This window comes from Gobius niger (assembly GCF_951799975.1).
Source record: "Gobius niger genome assembly, chromosome: 12".
Taxonomy (NCBI): domain Eukaryota; kingdom Metazoa; phylum Chordata; class Actinopteri; order Gobiiformes; family Gobiidae; genus Gobius; species Gobius niger.
In genome coordinates, this window is record NC_136863.1 from 16,253,630 (window position 1) to 16,273,022 (window position 19,393).

General features: G+C 39.3%; 1 protein-coding gene across 1 annotated transcript; it reads left to right on the top strand.

Moving 5' to 3' along the window:
- Positions 1-497: 497 nt before the first annotated feature.
- LOC306972018 (uncharacterized protein) lies at positions 498-19,384 on the top strand (the record flags this gene model as incomplete). Its single annotated transcript, XM_079568461.1, has 33 exons — positions 498-578; positions 1,015-1,042; positions 2,388-2,475; positions 2,541-2,638; positions 2,708-2,771; positions 2,882-2,957; positions 3,030-3,054; positions 5,858-6,194; positions 6,262-6,413; positions 6,512-6,565; positions 8,505-8,695; positions 9,822-9,849; positions 9,979-10,116; positions 10,196-10,702; positions 11,388-11,547; positions 11,756-11,770; positions 12,572-12,604; positions 12,681-12,791; positions 13,585-13,739; positions 13,825-14,019; positions 14,803-15,011; positions 15,088-15,138; positions 15,236-15,322; positions 15,459-15,523; positions 16,450-16,572; positions 16,749-16,890; positions 16,984-17,143; positions 17,402-17,499; positions 17,585-17,668; positions 17,757-17,875; positions 17,991-18,137; positions 18,218-18,416; positions 18,484-19,384. 33 exons carry the CDS (start codon positions 498-500, stop codon positions 18,553-18,555), a joined length of 4,092 nt encoding a protein of 1,363 aa, XP_079424587.1. The 3' UTR covers positions 18,556-19,384.
- Positions 19,385-19,393: the final 9 nt, after the last annotated feature.

Sequence of the window (19,393 nt, forward strand, 5' to 3'; positions counted from 1 at the left end):
AGACTCAACAGGACGTCTTTGGGTTTAGTGGATTAACCCAACAGGCTGATAAACAGCCAAAGAGGATCATACACCATGCAGTTCAACTCTCTCTTTCTGGGGAAATTACTTATCTTTAATGACTATTAATTGGGACATAAGTGTGTGCTTTTACAAACATGTAGTATTATTTGCTCTTATTTAATCAAGCGCTTGAACCCTGTGTAACCTCTTAAGGTCCTTTGCTGCATGTAGGATGTCAAAGAAGCTCCTCTTTACTTTATATTGTGCAAGTTTTTAATGACATTGATCAAGGCCATGCAAGTTAGTTTGGTTAAATTTATGTTATATGGAATATCTGAGACCGAGAATCATACTCCGATATGATCATGTTGATGGGCCTCAGCTCCATTTGAGAGCTGTGGTGATTATTAATGAAGCAGGTTCTTAAAAGTAAAATGGCAGTCATTATCATTAGGTCAGTATGAAAGGCTGAACATGTTTCTTTGATTACCAGGATGTTTAACTGGGTGGTGAAAGTGGTCCCTCAGCCCCCGGAAAATCCCGCCGTGGAACAACCTGCCAAGGTCGCAGCTACTGTAAGACAAACATGCAGCATTTGTCATTTTTACATGCAAACATCAAAAGTAAAACTGAATGAATAACTCGATTAACGCCACGGCTTTACACATCAGCAGGTTTCAAATTTCTGAAGTGAAAGTAAATCATCACATAGCCTATTGCCCTAAGCATTCCTGTTTTTTTTAATGTTTACAATATCAAATAGGACATTATAGTGTTCATTTTTATTATGAAACTTGTTTTGACAATGATGGAAATTGGCTGTAGTGGGGAGACATCAAGCTTTCATTACGGGAAACATTGTAGCTGTGTGGAAAGAACTCTGCCAACAACCAAACAAAAAAAAGTTCAGTCAGGCTGTGGAAGATATGGAATTAATCATTAGTCTTCTTCATTCTGATAAGCCAGACATTCTTGGCTCAATTTGATTTTTTGTTTTTGATTTTTTTTTAGGTCAAGAATCCACTCAAAAACAAGGAAGGTAAGCCATATTAGCATTATGAGTTTTTTGTGTGGATTAAGCTATAGTTGTCTTAGAGCAAGAAGGTCACGGGCCTTTTTTGTGAGAAGTTTGCCATGTTCTCCTTGTGTCTGGGTGGGTTTTCATTCGGGTGCTCCATTATTTTCCATCAACCCAAAACTTGCACAATGCATTAATCTTCCAGCTATAGGCGCTCCTGACTATGAACCGCGCTCCAGATCTGGGTCCGCTGGTGCTTAACCTGAAGAGTAACTTGATTTTATGTTTCAGCTCCCCAGGTCACAAGTCCACCTTTGAAGAATCCGGATGAAAATTCGACTGACAGGTAATTTATTTTGCCCCTGTATGTGCTGGTCTGAAACGGTCCAGCCTATTGTTGCTTGAATTTCTGCTGCAGCCAACAGAGTGGAGTTTTGGGCTGGCTGTCCAATGGGTTTGTCAGCGCACTGCCCCAGCCTGTGGGATCCCCTGGACTCACCAGAGCCGATGTGAGTCAAGACAGAGGATTTCTCTAAAAATCGACTTTTTCCTCCAATGAAAACTATAATAACAAATGTGCTATTTCTTTCCATGCTCCAGGGTGAAAAGGGGTAAGTGTGATGAATTACTGCTGTTGGTGAAATACAACAGTTTTGGTTTTGACGACTCCGATCGGTCTCTTTCTCAGGTCAGCAGTGTTTAAGTGGGTGTCCCAAGGGCTGAACAACATGCTCCCTCAGCCTGACGATAAATACAGAGAGAGTCCTGAACCCTGCAACAATGAGGAACATACTGAGGCAAGACGCACAACAATGACGATGATTATGATGATAATGGTGGGGAGGATAGAAACTTGTCTTTACCACTGGATACACGATGCCACCAGATAATTCATGAACTAAATTAAAGACAAGAGCTAAGCATTTCAGTTTGTAGAGGCCTGAATTACATTGTACTAGTAGTTTTATACAGTAAATTACTCAATGGAGACACTATATTCACTGGCGGCTTGCATGTGTTAACTTCAAAATAATTGTATCAAGAGTTGCTGTTTCTGCTCATGCGATTTCAGTTTGATTGGGATTCATCTTGTTTTTGTTGTATTTACCTCATTATATTATTGTTGTAAGAATATCCAGGCGCATAGAGCTTTCTGAAGGGTGCCTTAGTGATTTGTGTGTGAGCAAACAAGATGCAGATAGTTTATTTTTTCCCTATCTAAAGTATACCAAATAAATATTATTTTCTCTTTCTAGATTTATGAAGTGGCAACAATGCCAGGTATTGAGTAGTAACATAGACCATGACATTATATTTAAAACTATGCTTGAGTGGCTTCTAATAATTCTAGCTCATACCTTTGCAGATTATGACCCCCTCCCTCATATCCCTGTGGTGGAGATGGAGTCGGAAGATGAAGGTGACAATGACCGCTCGGCATCATTCCCTCCAAAGTAAGAACAGCACTACATTTTTAATCACCCCACAGAAATACTGATGTGTCTTTATGTTTTTACAGAGTGAGCCGATGGATACAACAAATAATGCCTCAGCCTGTGCCACCTGGGACAGTGGTTTCTGATTCTTCACATACATCTCGATCCTCCCTGGACAAAGGTAGGCAGTACTATCGCTTTACATTCCCAACAAATACAATCGCAATAACCACAACAAATATTTTTGCAGTTTTCTCTCCTCCTCCTGAATCTCTAAGTGGCATCTCACTCGATGCTGACGGCAAAGTTGGAAAGTACGTTTGTTATATCTGAAACTTCATTAAGATAGTCTTCACGGCAAACAATAGTTAGTGGGACTTTGAGTTACAGCCTGTCATGTTGGTAATCATCTGTCTCGCCACAGTATGGTGGGCTGGTTTGTGTCAGGCCTTGGACTGAAGATGCCTCAGCCTGCTGTACCATCCAAAGATGGAGTTGCTGTAAGTTTGATTTGTTTATGTGAAAAACTAAAAGTTGACTCTAAAATACTTATGTAAACTTTTATGTCCTAGGGGGCAGCCGGAGTTCTTCAGAAAGGTAAGATCAACTTTTTGTGTCACAAAATACCCCTCAATCAAGTGGATCAATGTTTTTACTATAGCTTTATAGCTTCTTTGTTTAGCATTTACTGTTCTTTGTTCGTAGTTTGCCGAGGTGTTTTTGGTGGGCGAGTCGGAGGTTAACCCAGTCCCTCTTCTCCTTCTGTTTCAGGGGGGAAGGTGCTGCGAGCCCCTTAAACAGCAGGAGAAGACGATTGGGTGGCCAACGCTTCCCCACAAAAAGACCAACTGTAAAAGTTGGCATAATAAACTAGGCAGCTGTACAAGAATATAGAGATATATTCAACTCACCTTACTGTATCCAATACAGTCTCATGAATGTATGTTATACTATTATGACAGAACACAGCTATATCTCTGGTCATTTGGTTTTAGTCTATGTAGTTTGAGTGTTTTTCAACATTTGCACATTTTCTGTGAAACAGAAAGAAATAGTAATTGCCAAAGTGCACAAACTGAAATTATTTCACTGTAACTGTATTATCCAAGGCAGCATATTCTGATGAACTCATGTATTGTATAATGTAATTTGATGTTTTCATTCTCTTTGCTAAAATACAACTTGATCATAGCAAAATACAACTGATTATACACAGACTGGTTTACTTTAGTGTTGGAGACAAATACAATCTGACAATTACATTTAGGGTCTTGATAAAACATATTTAGGGTCTTGATAAAACACATTTGGGGTCTTGATAAAACACATTTGGGGTCTTGATAAAACACATTTGGGGTAATGATAAAACACATTTGGGGTCTTGATAAAACACATTTAGGGTCTTGATAAAACACATTTAGGGTCTTGATAAAACACATTTAGGGTCTTGATAAAACACATTTAGGGTCTTGATAAAACACATTTGGGGTCTTGATAAAACACATTTAGGGTCTTGATAAAACACATTTAGGGTCTTGATAAAACACATTTAGGGTCTTGATAAAACACATTTAGGGTCTTGATAAAACACATTTAGGGTCTTGATAAAACACATTTGAGGTCTTGATAAAACACATTTGGGGTCTTGATAAAACACATTTGGGGTAATGATAAAACACATTTAGGGTCTTGATAAAACACATTTGAGGTCTTGATAAAACACATTTAGGGTCTTGATAAAACACATTTGGGGTCTTGATAAAACACATTTGGGGTCTTGATAAAACACATTTAGGGTCTTGATAAAACACATTTGGGGTCTTGATAAAACACATTTGGGGTAATGATAAAACACATTTGGGGTCTTGATAAAACACATTTAGGGTCTTGATAAAACACATTTAGGGTCTTGATAAAACACATTTAGGGTCTTTATAAAACACATTTAGGGTCTTGATAAAACACATTTGGGGTCTTTATAAAACACATTTGGGGTCTTTATAAAACACATTTAGGGTCTTTATAAAACACATTTAGGGTCTTGATAAAACACATTTAGGGTCTTTATAAAACACATTTAGGGTCTTGATAAAACACATTTGGGGTCTTTATAAAACACATTTAGGGTCTTGATAAAACACATTTAGGGTCTTTATAAAACACATTTAGGGTCTTTATAAAACACATTTAGGGTCTTGATAAAACACATTTAGGGTCTTTATAAAACACATTTAGGGTCTTGATAAAACACATTTAGGGTCTTGATAAAACACATTTAGGGTCTTGATAAAACACATTTAGGGTCTTGATAAAACACATTTGGGGTCTTTATAAAACACATTTAGGGTCTTGATAAAACACATTTGGGGTCTTTATAAAACACATTTAGGGTCTTGATAAAACACATTTAGGGTCTTGATGAAACACATTTAGGATATTGATCTAACAAGTAAATAATTTAAAGATGTTCATGTCCAATTTTTTTTTTTCTTTTTTACATTATATGGAATGAAAACTCTAAAATAACACTTCTTCTGCAAAGGCTTTAATAATTATAATTTGCAATCAGCTACTGTAAGTAAGTTTGGTGATTATGGCAATGACTTGTTAATAATGAATTGACTCAATTGTCAAACAAAATTGTAAATGTTATATTTATGATTTATCTCTGTAACTTGTCTGTGCAGAACTATGATATACATTTTTAATGGCCTCCAGAAAGATCCACTTGATTTGTTAATCGTCTTGGACTGTAAAATGAGACTTTGATGGTGGTCATTTTTATGTTATTGTTATCTCAGGACCATCAATAAAGATCCACTATGGCAGAAAAAAGAAAATATAACCTGTTCTTCAATATGCAAGAAAAAAAGATACGGTTTTCTTCAAACCTACATCATTATTACCTACATCACTTTGATTTTATTGCAATCTATGTAAACTCAGCTTTAGTTACCAACTACAAGTTACTATCTGCCTCTTATAAGTGATCACACTTGCTAAAATCGGCTTGTCACTCACTCAGAGCATGATGAAACCGACCAATTGGATTAGTGGGTGAGGGACGTGACTGTTCAAGCATAGAGCACTGAATTACACACACAAAACACCCTGAATTCTGATATATATATATATATTATAACTCCAAAGTAAAAAGGAGATTGTCACTGATATACTGATTTTCAAAAAATGAGAAAAATACAATTGAATTGATAACGAGTGAAAATATTTGTATTAATTGCGTGAAGTACAGTAGATTTGAGTTTTGATGAACATACATTTAATTTAAAGCCAATAACAATAAATGTAACTTGAAGCCAGATGTTTACAGAACCACAAAGAACCAATGTTTCGTATCTTTATTTCAGACCCCAATTAGTTAATACCACAGCATAACTGTCTTTCCTGGGTTCCTCAATCCAAATCACTTCAATGAAATACATGTTTTTTAATTTTCCTGTAGCATCAGCCAAACTACAGCCGGACATGGTGCTAGAAGATGTGGACTCCGACAATGAGCTTGGCCACAGCTCTAATGCTGTAGCCACTGTTCTGACTCCTCCTTCACCAGCCACCTCACATCAGGCCTGTGGGCGCACCCCAACACCAGAAGAATCTGGAAGTCCAATCAAAGTGTCCCAGGAAGATGCTGAGACTCAGACCGGCCGCTGGACGCCTTTTATTGAAAGCATAAAAAGGGAGGCGGAAGATGTGGCCCTGGCTACCATGGAGGAACGGTAATGCAGTGGAAGTGGGTTCCAGGTTGTAATCTTACTTTGCTCTGTAACGTGTCTTTGCGTATAGCCTGCTGCAGGAGCGCTCAGAGATGGTGCGTGTGGCTGAAGAAGTGGCCAAGCACACAGCTGAGATGGCCATTAGACAGATGGCCGCTGAGGGACAGTCCATTAAGCTTTCACTGGGCAGCCAAGACCTGATTGACGAACCCGATGTTGAGTAAGACCTTATTTGTTTATAAAAGATTCAAGTCACATGTGCAGACTTCCAAAAGCCTGCAGTTTAGATATTGACGCTAACAAGTTGATGATACTTTTAGGTTGCCTGTGCTCCCAGAAGATGAAACTGAAGAAGAGCAGAGCAAAATTGCAGAGTAAGACTTTCTTAATCTATCCACTAATCATTCATAGGCCTTTTGTATTATTTCTGTATGTATATAATTACATATACATACTTGTATGTATTTTGTCAAGTAACTATAATACTCTCATTAGCCCCTTAAGCCAGTTGTGTTGGCAAGAAAAGCAAATATGGTATACACCTATAATGGCTCAAGGCATGAAAATACCACGTTTGTATTGAATATTATTACACATACGTTGGAGTAATTGCATTTAGAATACTCATTTTAAGCAACTGTATTCTGGAACAGCTTCACTTTCCTTTGTGAGTATTTAATTAAAATACAGTTACTTTCCTAAAAGCAAAGGAATACGTCACAGTACTCAATCATAACATTTTAGCTAACATTATAAAGAAAGAACTTTTAATGATTACCTTATTTCCTCCTAAAAGGAAATACAAACAATGCACGTGCAGTGAGTGAGAGTTTTTAAAGTTTATAACATGTTCCAACAAGTGTAGCCCATATTTTTGTAATTATACGGCTTATGTATACATGAATACAATGCAAATCAACGTGAAAGTATTCTACGTATTCAGAATACTATACTCTGATTGGACAAAGTTGAAGACGTTACAAAGTACATTTTATGGCAAGTATTCAGTATTCTGTAACTAACTTCAATCACAAAGTATTGTCCCCCAGACTGCGTATATATAATAATAATATATAGCCTATATATAACAACCTGTAAGCAAAAACATTTGCAATAGATGTAGCTAGAAAAACATGTTGCAAAAAACTGGACAATAAGGGAAAAAAAGTTAATGCCAACTTAGCCTTGTATGTAGGGCTAATGTAACCAAACAAGAACTATTTTGCTAAATATATTACCTGCGAGCGCGAGGTCCAGCGGCTCAGCAGTCCTTCCCTGTCCTGTTCTCGATACTATCAGCTTCATTATGCCTCCATATCCCGCGGGTGTTGTTATGTGATGGTGCGTCCCGCGCATCCTCAACATGAGAGCGGCGCCTTGGCAACCGCGGCTTTAGCGACACTCAGCGCATTCAGCGTTTCCCAGGCAACTAAGCGCACCTCTCCCTCGCCCGTCTCACGCGCACAGCTTTGACACGGACAGGATGGAAACAAACTGGGCATGGGTGTATTTAGCTCGTACCTTTACACAAACAAACATGTAGCTTTACTTCAAAACGAGACTTGAGTGGATTTGTCGTGACTTGTGGACATTTTAAATGGGGGTTGCTGAAAATGAAAATCATGCTAAAGGTGAGTACTGCGCAGCTCGCTTTCTTATTCATGAAGACAATTAAAGCCAACTGCGTATTTTTGTCCCTTCCTGACCTTTGCGCTCTTCTGATGTTGTGCAACAGGTTGGGAAACAAAAGGGGCTCGAGCTGTTTTGACGTTCGTATAAACGCTGGATAGCGAATTTTAGGCCTCAGTCTACAGGGACAGTGATGTGAAATGTACTAACCATGTCAATTAATAAATGGAATTTGCATGTAGGTATATATAGGCTATCTTTTTAATGGTGAAAACTCCTCAAAATGGAGTGCAGAACAAGAATAAAGTAATCTGACTGAAACCACTCTGTAGGTCTATTTTCATCAGTGTTAGATGGCTCAATGTTGCTAAAACATGGTGTTTTGTTCCCCTTACAGAAAAGAAAGCATCCTTCCTGAGGTTGAGAAGTCTGAGGAACCTTGTGGAAATCAACGAGGTAGGGAGAAAATTTTACAGGTCTTCGACATTGATATAGCATTGAGGCTTTTTCATATCGAGTTGTTATTATGGAATATAATTTTTTATCGATCACTGACTTTGCTGGCTCACTGTACTATTATGATCGTATCGCTGTAATTTATCGGATATGAATCAAAATATGTCGTATAGTAACGTATATTGACGAGCAGACTTAACGCCACCCACATGTTTCCTTCATTTTTAGAGTCCACTGACGGAGTAGATGCCGAGTCTCAGGCTGAGACCAAGGTTGATTCAAACCCTGAACCTGCACCGGCCCCAGAACCAGAACCACTGAATGAGACCCCGGAAGCCTCTTCAGCAGATGCACCAGTGACCACGCAGCCACAGAAAGCAGAAGAGAACGGTCAACCTACAGAAAAACCCACTGAAAAGGTAATTATTAGTATTAAGAGTTCTCTGCATGCATAGTCGACTTCAGTGAAACAAAGCCTTTTAAGACGGTACTTTACATACAATGTTTTTCGTCAGTATGTGTTGCAACAAGATTGGCTGAAAGGCTGAAATGAAACCACGTTAGGAAAAGGAGGACGACAGCAGAACAAGTACACATTTTTAAATCATCACGTGGCTTTACTGGCAAAAATGTGTAAATCTCAATCAAAAGGAAGACCTCAGTGATTTTGCAGTAATCTTTGGTTTCTAGTATATTGTATATAACTATTAATAATAATCAGGGGCAGCTCTAGAAAAAAAAAATCACTGGGTTGCAAGCAGGGTCAGGGATAATTCCTGGGGTGGCAACACAATTCACAATGTCACCTGTTTGGGGGTAGATTTTGCGATCCTCGTTTCTGATCTAATGATCCCTGTTTAACCAGTGGATTCGTTGGCCGCCCGTCATACCTCATGATAATAATAATGCATCGGTTTTATATAGCGCTTTTCTGGACATTCAAAGATGCTTGACATTGCACTATTCATTCACTCCATACTTGGTGGTGGTAAACTACTATTGTAGCCACAGCTGCCCTGGGGTAGACTGACGGAAGAGAGGCAACCAGTCTGTGCTATCGGCTCCTCCGACCACCATCAACCACTCACTCACTCACTCACTCACTCACTCACTCACTCACTCACTCACTCAATCACTCACTCACTCACTCACTCACTCACTCACTCACTCACTCACTCACTCACTCACTCACTCACTCACTCACTCACTCACTCACTCACTCACTCCATTCGCTAGGCTTCCTGGTGTTACCAAACGGTCTCCCATCCAAGTACCGACCAGGCCCTTCCCTGCTTAGCTTCCAAGGTCTGACGGGATTGGGCAGAGCAAAGGCGGTATGGCCACAAATAAATAATTGTATGAGGAAATCAAGTCTTTTTTTATACCTATGTGCGCACGTTGCAATGTGAAACCATTACACGACAAAGTAGTCATTTAAAATATGCTTTGCTGACCCACTGTGAAACCTTGACCAAGTTTGGGAATCACGAGCCTACATCTTCAACTCAAAAAGCAAATTGTGTAATTTTGTTGTTTTTGTTGCAGGAAGAAGAAGCCGAAGATGGGTGTGGTGGTATGTACATTTTACATCTCTGTATTGGGAGCACTTCCTCAGTCTTTGAAGTCAGATACATTAACCTTATATGCAGTTAATGCCAGGTTGCCTAATTTGCTCTGACTTGTTTGCCTGTCTCACCTCTAGCTCCAGTCAGCTGTGATTCATTTAAAAACTGCCTGATGCAATTACCTCAAAATTCCGAGTGCTTTGGCAACATCAACGCTTTCTTCAAAGAGAACGGCATCACCTTTCCCAAACTTTCCTCCATGCCCAGGTGTTCCTGTCCCACCCAGCTATCAGACGTCAAGAAGTACTTGCCCTCCCTCCCCCCTGAACTACATCAGGAATTCTCCCAGATAAGACTCACCCAAATACCCCGAAATATATTCCAGACACTCAGCGACCTTCTGCCTAAAAGCTCAGAGGGTTCAGAGGAGCTCAGTTTGTCCGGCTTTACACAGACCTTATCAAATATCCCGCAAAAACTGTCTCAGTTTCCCAGTCGAACGGGGCAGTATTTGGGGAACATTCGCACCCGCCTCTCCAGCCTTATGCCACAAGATGCCTAAAAAACCAAGTCAACAGCAGCAAAAACAAAACAGCAGTGTGCATGACGTGGAACTCAACAGACTTGTGCGCCACTCGCCTCTCACCCCCCCACAACATCCAGCCCTCCACTCGCGCTCCCCATCTCCTGCCTCCCTCAATGGTAGCAATCTCGAGTTGCCCAATGTGCCATCGTACCCCCGCCTGCCGCCCATTGCCAGCTCACCCGCCAAGCAGCTCCAGTCTCGCCAGCTGTCAGGGCTCAGTAACCCGGCCTTCTTCATTGAGGATGACTCTGATTGCTCTCCTCTCAGACCTGAAGGTGAATCTTGAGAGATTTCTTTTTTTGCGGATATCTTTAAACTTGTCTGTCCAGTTGTTACAATGTAATATGGTCATAGGTCAAGGAAAGTCCATTAGAAATGGGAAAAAGGTGATATCCGATTACTTTTTAACCATTTTAACAATGTTTCATTAGTCAAAAAGTATATATACAAGCAATTCGTTTTATTGTGAAAAAATAAGGTAAAAAAAAGTCTTGACTAAAACAAAGCTAAAATGGAAAAAAAAATAAAAAATCATGTCTTAAAATGGACTGTGAAATGTGTTATTCCCAATCAGATGAACCACCATGATTTTGCAACATATCGGAGCTTCTATATTGCGATAATAATTTTTCAGGTATTAAGGTAATTAAACCAATTAACTCTCTTAATCTGACATTGTGAGGGGGCAGACACATTTTTGTGTGACAGATCTGTGCCAGTCGACAGATTAGCTGACCAGCTGAGTTAGTTTGCCCTCTCAGTTGCATTCTCAGGGCACTCTTCTGTCCTAGTTCAGAAGTGGATCCTATTGCATTAGTCTTATATAGGCCTCTGCAAATCAGCTTGTCCCCTGCTCTGCTGCTTACTGACCTGCTTAGCCTTGCACATGCATTGTTTTTACAGGTCAGGATTAAAAGTACCAATGATCGCTGCATATGAAATCAGTTTGTTTCCCTTCAGAAAGCTCCATCAGCCTCCGCCCTGCTGTTAATGTGGAGGATGTTGATTCGGATCTTGGGCGAGTGGGACGAGGAGCTGAGGATTCCAGTGCCCCAAACCTTCAAGATCCCAAACTCACAACCCTCACTGTCCCAGTCACACCTGCTGGAGGTCGCCAGAGGTGAGACTCTCTGAGTCCTGGAGTTTCATTAGCCTGAATTTAGGTTCTTTTGTTTGTGGTTGTGGTGGTTTTCATCCTTCCACAAGGGCTTAACCCAGAACCGAGCCCACCTCATGTTTCTTTCTGTGTTACTTTCCTGTAGTTTGCCTCACTTAACTGCAGAGCCTTACTTACATTTTTAATGTTTTCTCTCACTTTTCATTTGCAGCAAGAGCGACAAAGAGTAAGAATCACCACTTTAAGCTGCACCTGTTTTTTGTTGTACTTGTTGAACCTTTTGCGTTTACGCACAAACTTAGAGGCATCGCACTTTAAAGGATTATAAACTACAGTCTTTGTCATTGTGATTCGTGGTACATGTGTTTTGATCCAAAATGTAATGCGTATCATTAAGTCTTTATTCTACCTTATTTGGCAATCACAAAGATGCATGGGGGTGGCCAGGGTGGCTGGAATCTGATTGGCCGCCACAGGTCCGAAACAGGTTTAATTTAATTTGATAATACATTACCAGCTGTCATCACCTATTTAAGTAGATACAGTATGCAAGTTCACCAGAATGCTGAAATGTAAATTTACCCCTGTGATAAAAGTATGAACACTCCTCTGCAAAGATGTGATCAAAGTTAAATCCTACCTTTACCAGAAAACACCGCTGATTTTGGACCAAAGCACTGTGTTGTGTTACAGTGTGTAGTGTTGCATTGTGTAGTGTTACACTGGGTATTGTTGTGTTGTGTCTTGATGGATGTGCGCACATGAAACTCTGCAGAACATGCACTGTGGGTTCTGTTATGTCTTTCATTTTGGCTCGGTTTTGTTGTTTATGTGTTGGTTTTGTCCACTTTTATATAGAGTTTATTTTTGACTATTGCATACATTTCAGTACATGTTGCACAATAAAGCAGATGCATGTCCAGTCTGCCTGTGTGTTGTCAATGTGTTTCAAATATACGTAAATGTATCCTCCTGGTTTACACAAAAATTATATTACACATTTTTTTCTGACAATCAATGACAACAGTGGAAAGCGTCACAGGACTTTTGCCAGTCGGATGTAAGTTTTACCGCTATTATTTTCTGCTCATAAAACCGACTAACTTCATACTTGTGTGACTTGGTGTTAACTGAAGTGTCTCTCAAAACTGTGGCAGAGCGTATTCTCAGAGTGAGGATGATGACGAGGAAGGCAGCATCCCTGTCAGGGCGTGGCCGAGCGAGTCCAGCCTGCACAGTGATGAGGCGTAAGTGTTGGCACACTCTTCTTCACACCACAGAATAGGGCTGCAGAATATTTCGCAAGAAAATATTGTATCGCAATATCTGTGTCGCCAGAAGCCACAGTACGTACAGTATATGCAAAATCACTAAAGTCTTCATCTGACTGAGATTGAAACTCAGCCAAAACAAACAATGCATTGAACTAATAAATATGTAAAGGTTTAGCAAGCTAGTTTTAATTTGTGTTTAATTAGAATGGCATGTTGAGCAAAAATTGCAATAATCTTGTTATTGCACAGCCATATCGCAAGTCACTTCAATATTGTGCAGCTCTACCACATAAAAGGTTGTTTCCGAGTGAAAACATAACATTACAAAGCAAACCATAGTTAAATAATGAGGTGGAGGATAAGCCAGGAGTATAGTAAGATTAAATGTGTCTTTCAAACTCTGAAAATGGAAATATTTTGAACTGGTCACTGGTTAATATCTCTGGATTACCGGATCTATTCACATGGAAGAAAATTGGTGAAATGTGGCTGTCAGAGGTGTGAAGTTCAATCAAACTTGAGAAATTTAACAACTTAATAAAATGGACAAAGACTTTGGACTTGACTTAAACTTGGACTTGGCATGGACTTGGACTTTGCCCTCACCTCTGACGGCTGAGCATCAACATTTTTTCTGATTATTTATTTGAATCACCCATAGAGTTACAGCTCTGCCTAAAATGATGACATTAAGTTGTAGAAAACTGGGAATGCAACACATTGGATGTAAAATAATGAACAAAACTTGTTTTCCTCTCTCTTCAAGTCTCAAGGAGCGTCCTTCGTCTTCAGCAAGCCAGACCAGTGCAGTGGTCAATGAACGTCTGCAGGAGCTGATCAAAATGTTTAAAGCGAGAACAGAAAAGGCCAAGGAGAAACTGATAGACCCAGACAGCTCGGATGAAGACAGCGTTGTACAGTGTGAGAGTAATGTGAACATTCTCTTGGTGCAGAGCAGGATGAGTGTGTACTGTAGGTGCTGACTGGTCACTGTCCTGTGCCTTAGCTCCTCCCCAGGCCGTGACTACAGCACCCTCTGGTGACCAGCCGGAGAGCGGCACAGCAGGAGGGCCTGGAGAAGAAGTACCAGAGAATGTGGAAGCTGGAGAGACAGAGTCGGGCTGTTGCAAAGTGAAAATCCCCCGGTGGATCAAGGCCTGTGTGCAGTACCGCTTCCCTGCGAGCATCGACCCCTTCACAAGTAAACAGTAGTGGAAGAAGTACACAATATTCTTATTTAAGTAAAAGTGCAGATACAGGACCAACGGTGTACTTAAGTAAAAGTAAAAGTATCTGATAACATGTTTACACAAGTAAAACTATAAAAGTATGCATCGTAAAATGTACTAAGTAGTATTTAAGATTTTAATGTGCAAGATTTTTTAAATAATTCAAATCAAACCAGGTCTAAACGAGTAAACCACTAACTCAGGTCAAAAACACGAACTAGACCAGGTCTAAACCAGATCTAAACAAGGTCTAAAGGAGTAAACCACTAAACCAAGTCTAAACTGGGACTAAACCAGTTCATCAAAGAGAGGTCACTTTGAAAAGAAATACTTTTACTTTTAACCCATTTTAAAAATGTAGAGTACAGATAAATTCTCTAAAATGTAGTGAAATGTAGTGTTACTTTTCACCACTGCAAGTAAATATGTTAAACAACTGTCACATAGACTCACTGTGACTTTATCAAACTATGTCATACAGTTTTCATTAAATGCTGTTCAGTTATGTTATGATACCAGATGAAGGGACAAATCCACAACGACCAGAAATTAATTTGAGCTGACCATCCTTTTTGTTGGCTTTTACGCTGAAGCAAAACATCCTCAATACAAAAAAAAAACAACCCAGTGCAATGATAACTTTTACATGTTTGTCTACAATGGACACTTAAATGGCAAAGTCTATCAGATACAGTGTCTTGATAATGCAACCTACTTTTCCAATATTAACTGTCTCTTTCTCTCTATGTCTCCAGACCTGATGTACGTGCTGTGGATGATGCTGGTGTCTTTGGCGTGGAACTGGAATGTCTGGTTCATCCCTGTGCGTTGGGCTTTTCCATACCAGACCCCCGACAACATTTACTACTGGCTTCTGACCGATTATGTGTGCGACCTCATTTACATCTTGGACATCGCTGTTTTCCAACCTCGCCTGCAGTTTGTGCGCGGAGGGGACATTGTGGTGGGTGAGACAAAGATATAAACTCTGAAAAACGTAAATAAATGCATATGCTGTTTTTTTTTTCTTGTTCCTGTAGTGTGACAAAACAGAGATGAGGAAAAATTACATGAAAACAAAACGCTTCAAGGCAAGTATTTACAATTAACATTTAACTGCGCACACACATGCTTAAGAAACACATGCTTAACAATTAACAATTATGTTTTTAATCTTTTTCTTTTCAGCTGGATGTGATTAGTCTGGTACCACTGGAGCTTTTCTATTTTAAAACAGGAGTCAACCCGCTGCTTCGGTTACCCAGGCTACTAAAGGTGAGTCTTTGCCAATCCCCCACGAGACTTCAACAAACCCATACTACAGTGTAAATGCGCTGACAAGACGGAAACGAAGCGTATTGTTGAGTTGTACCTAAAAGAATGCTAGTTTCTATTTCTCTTTTCTTCTCAGATCAACTCATTCTTTGTGTTCAATGAGCGTCTGGAGGCCATTTTAACAAAAGCCTACATCTACAGGTCAGTGGCAAATATATACAATCATACATTTTGAGATTTTTTAAACTTTTATTGTTGATTGCTGGCATGTACAGGTGCTCGTCATATAATTAGAATATCATGAAAAAGTGCATTCACTTCTGTTATTCAACTTAAACTGTAAAACTAATATATGATAGACTTGTTACATGCAAAGTGAGATATGTATAGCCTTTATTTGTTATCATTTTTGATTATTAAGGCTCAGCTTGTAAAAACCCCAAATTAAAAATCTCATAAAATTAGAAGATTTTGAAAATGGACTGTTAGCCATAATTATCAAAAATGATAACAAATAAAGGCTTGTCATGAGTCTACATCATATATATTTCACATGTTTCACATTTTAAGTTGAATTACAGAATTAAATGAACTTTTTCATGATATTCTAATTATATGACGAGCACGGTTGGTTTCCCTTCACTGAATATTTTTCTATAGAAAAATGCATCTCGTGCATAAAATAGCCTATTTCCGTGGTGCTAGGTTTAAATTGATGGGTGTATTCTGTTGACATAATAGATACAAATATGATTTTAAGACTTAAGTGAGATTTAAAAAAGAAAAAAAACTTTTGACGGGGGAGATCTGAAGAAATTTAATCTCACCTTGGGAGAGATCAAAGCTTATTAAATCAGGCTAGGATTATGCTTTCAACCATTCCTCTTGAAAAAGACCTTCAAAAGATTAAGTGCAAGACAGAAAGGAAATTTAAAGTTATAATTTCCTGTATCCATCTCTGTAGAAATCAGTGTAATACCATCTTAGATAGTGCATTTGTTTTCAGGTCAAAGTTTATATGTTAAGAGCAAAATTGTCCAGTGCAGTTTTACCTGTGCTGTCTCGCCTCAACTCTTTTACTCTGTACAGAAACTCTAAATGATATATATATATATTTTTTTTTTCAGGGTGATTCGCACAACTACATATCTTCTCTACTGTCTCCACTGTAATGCATGTCTCTACTACTGGGGCTCAGCTTTTAACGGACTGGGATCCACTAAATGGGTGTACAACGGTGAAGGAAACAGGTCAGTGGACTTGGGTGGGTTATAGGTGGATTAAATAGACTGCATTATATTAATTTCACAGAGTAAAATTGATTGACTGTATTTAATTGACTATGATATGAACTCTCTGCTAAATGGGTCACAGTTTAAACCTCAAACGAAGCACAATGATGTTGTATTTTTTGCTGATTTTGCAGTTATATTCGCTGCTACTATTTTGCTGTGAAGACCCTGATCACTATTGGAGGTCTACCCGATCCAACCACCCTTTTTGAGATCGTCTTCCAGCTCATAAACTACTTTGTGGGAGTTTTTGCGTTCTCCATTATGATTGGACAAGTGAGTGCGCTATGAACAATCTGAATGTCTATCTTGTACAGTATTATCTTCCCTTTGTTTAGTAGACTTTACAAACCAAATTCATTCTTTCAGATGCGCGATGTAGTCGGTGCGGCCACAGCTAGCCAGACGTACTACCGCACCTGCATGGACAACACAATCAAATACATGTCATCCTATCGCATCCCAAAAGATGTGCAGAACCGAGTCAAAACCTGGTACAACTATACCTGGCAGTCACAAGGAATGCTCGGTGAGAACAATACATCTAATTTAGGCCACCAGCTGGCATTTTATTCTATTTATTGGGTAAAACATTGAGCAGTGTGGCTTTAATGTATTCTTTTTATATAAGCAGTTGGTAGTTTGCATTAATCAATTAAAATATATATATATATCAAATTTGTTTGTGTGAATGCTCTTTCTGCTCACTTCTCCCACACTCTGCTCAGATTCCTATTATGAACATACTGTAGATTTTAACTTCAACCAATCCATTTACCTTTTTCAGATGAACAAGAGCTGCTGACCCAGTTGCCTGATAAAATGCGTCTTGATATTGCTATTGATGTGAACTACTCTATTGTGAGCAAAGTTCCTCTTTTTCAGGTATGACTCACTCCAGATTTCTCCGGGTGGTGTTGCTTTCTATTTTTTTCAATTGAGTATTATGTGGTCATCATGTCTTAAACAGGGCTGTGACAGGCAGATGATCTTTGACATGCTGAAAAGTTTGCGCTCTGTAGTCTACCTTCCAGGGGATTATGTCTGCAAAAAGGTACTACTTCATTTTGTTTCTTTGTAAGTAAAATTGTTAAAAAATACTGTAGTATTATGTGATTTTCAAACTCTTTTTGATCCTGTAGGGAGAGGTAGGCCGGGAGATGTACATTATAAAAGCAGGAGAGGTTCAAGTGGTTGGAGGACCTGATGGAAAGACGGTCTTTGTCACTCTAAGAGCAGGATCGGTCTTTGGAGAGATAAGGTACTTAAACCAGTAATCGAAAGTGTCTTTTGCTTTGTTTATTCGTCATTGCTTTTTCACATGAAAGAGCAAAGTTGGCTTGTTTTAACACTAAAAGTGTTTATCTTCCTGTTAGTTTACTTGCAGTTGGTGGGGGAAACAGGCGGACAGCCAATGTGATTGCTCACGGCTTTGCCAACCTCTTTATACTGGACAAGAGAGACTTAAATGAGATTTTGGTTCATTATCCGGAATCCAAGAAACTGCTCCGCAAGAAGGCCAGGTTAAACACTGGATAATTTGTGGCATTCTGCATTTATATTGTTATTCAGTGACTAACCAAGATTCATGCTTCACAAACAGGAAGATGCTTAACAAAGGTAAGAAACCTGAGCCCAAAGAAGAGACCAAGAAGCCTCCACAGGCCGCCCCTGCTCCTGTAAGAGCTGAGACCCCCCGGTTATTGAGAGCAGCGCTTGAGATGACAGAACGATCCACTGGACTCAAAGGAGCTTTGGCAAAAGTGAAGGAAAAGTCAAACAAGTCCAGTGTCTCATTACAGGTGAGACACAGTCAGACTTGCCAGATAAATCAGTGAATATAAATTAAATGCCTCCTTTCTTTTCTAGCCTTCCATAGCCTCCACTGCCCCCACTCCCTCGCCTGCCTTCAGCTCTGGTGTGGACACAGACACACCGTAACCCCTCTACAGCAGTTCCAGGTATTGTTCTTCTTCACGTCAGGATGCCCCTTTGATGCTTCACTCCTTGGGAAGTCATCGAGACAGGCAACACACCGGGCAAGAAGCAGAAAGCAAGACAGACTAAAAACACAGTCCGGATTTCTAAAGGTGGACATGGATGTTTGTTAAAAGATTACTGATTATTTTCCCCTCTGCATTTTATACTGTTAAATTTGAACATATATCTTTGAACTAATGACTCATACAGTCTGCCATTTGGTTGATTTGTTTTTGCTGTGAATCTTACAGATTCAGTTGACTAAATTCACGATGCCTTACTCTTTTTCCCATTTTCCTACAATTTTTTTTATTTTGTCAACATGATCTTCTAGCATATGCATTACCTATTTACAATGTTTTATAACTGTTTTAACAATATTAAATAGACATTAAGCTCTGTTAGAGTACAAACAATAGGGCAGAGAATGGAAAGATACATCTGGCAATTTATCAGACTAAACTTGAGCTTATTATGGAAGCTCTACACATCAGCCGTGGGTTTAAATCTACACTGTAATACCCGAATGCCATGTAAGTGCATAGCTAATAAATACATTAATAAATACCTTTAATTTTGTAACAGGGTGTAAATATGTTTACTGTCTCATTTTCTGTATTTTTGCTTTATGTAGTGGTGTATAATTCACTTTAGATTTACACCAACCAGCTAACGATACTGCCCAACAGTCAGTTGGATGACTGTGTACTGTGTGAGGATTGTACAGAAGAGAATGAATGAATGACTGTAATATGTGAATTAGCTGCATCTACTGTAGCCCTCATGAACAGGTTGCTTC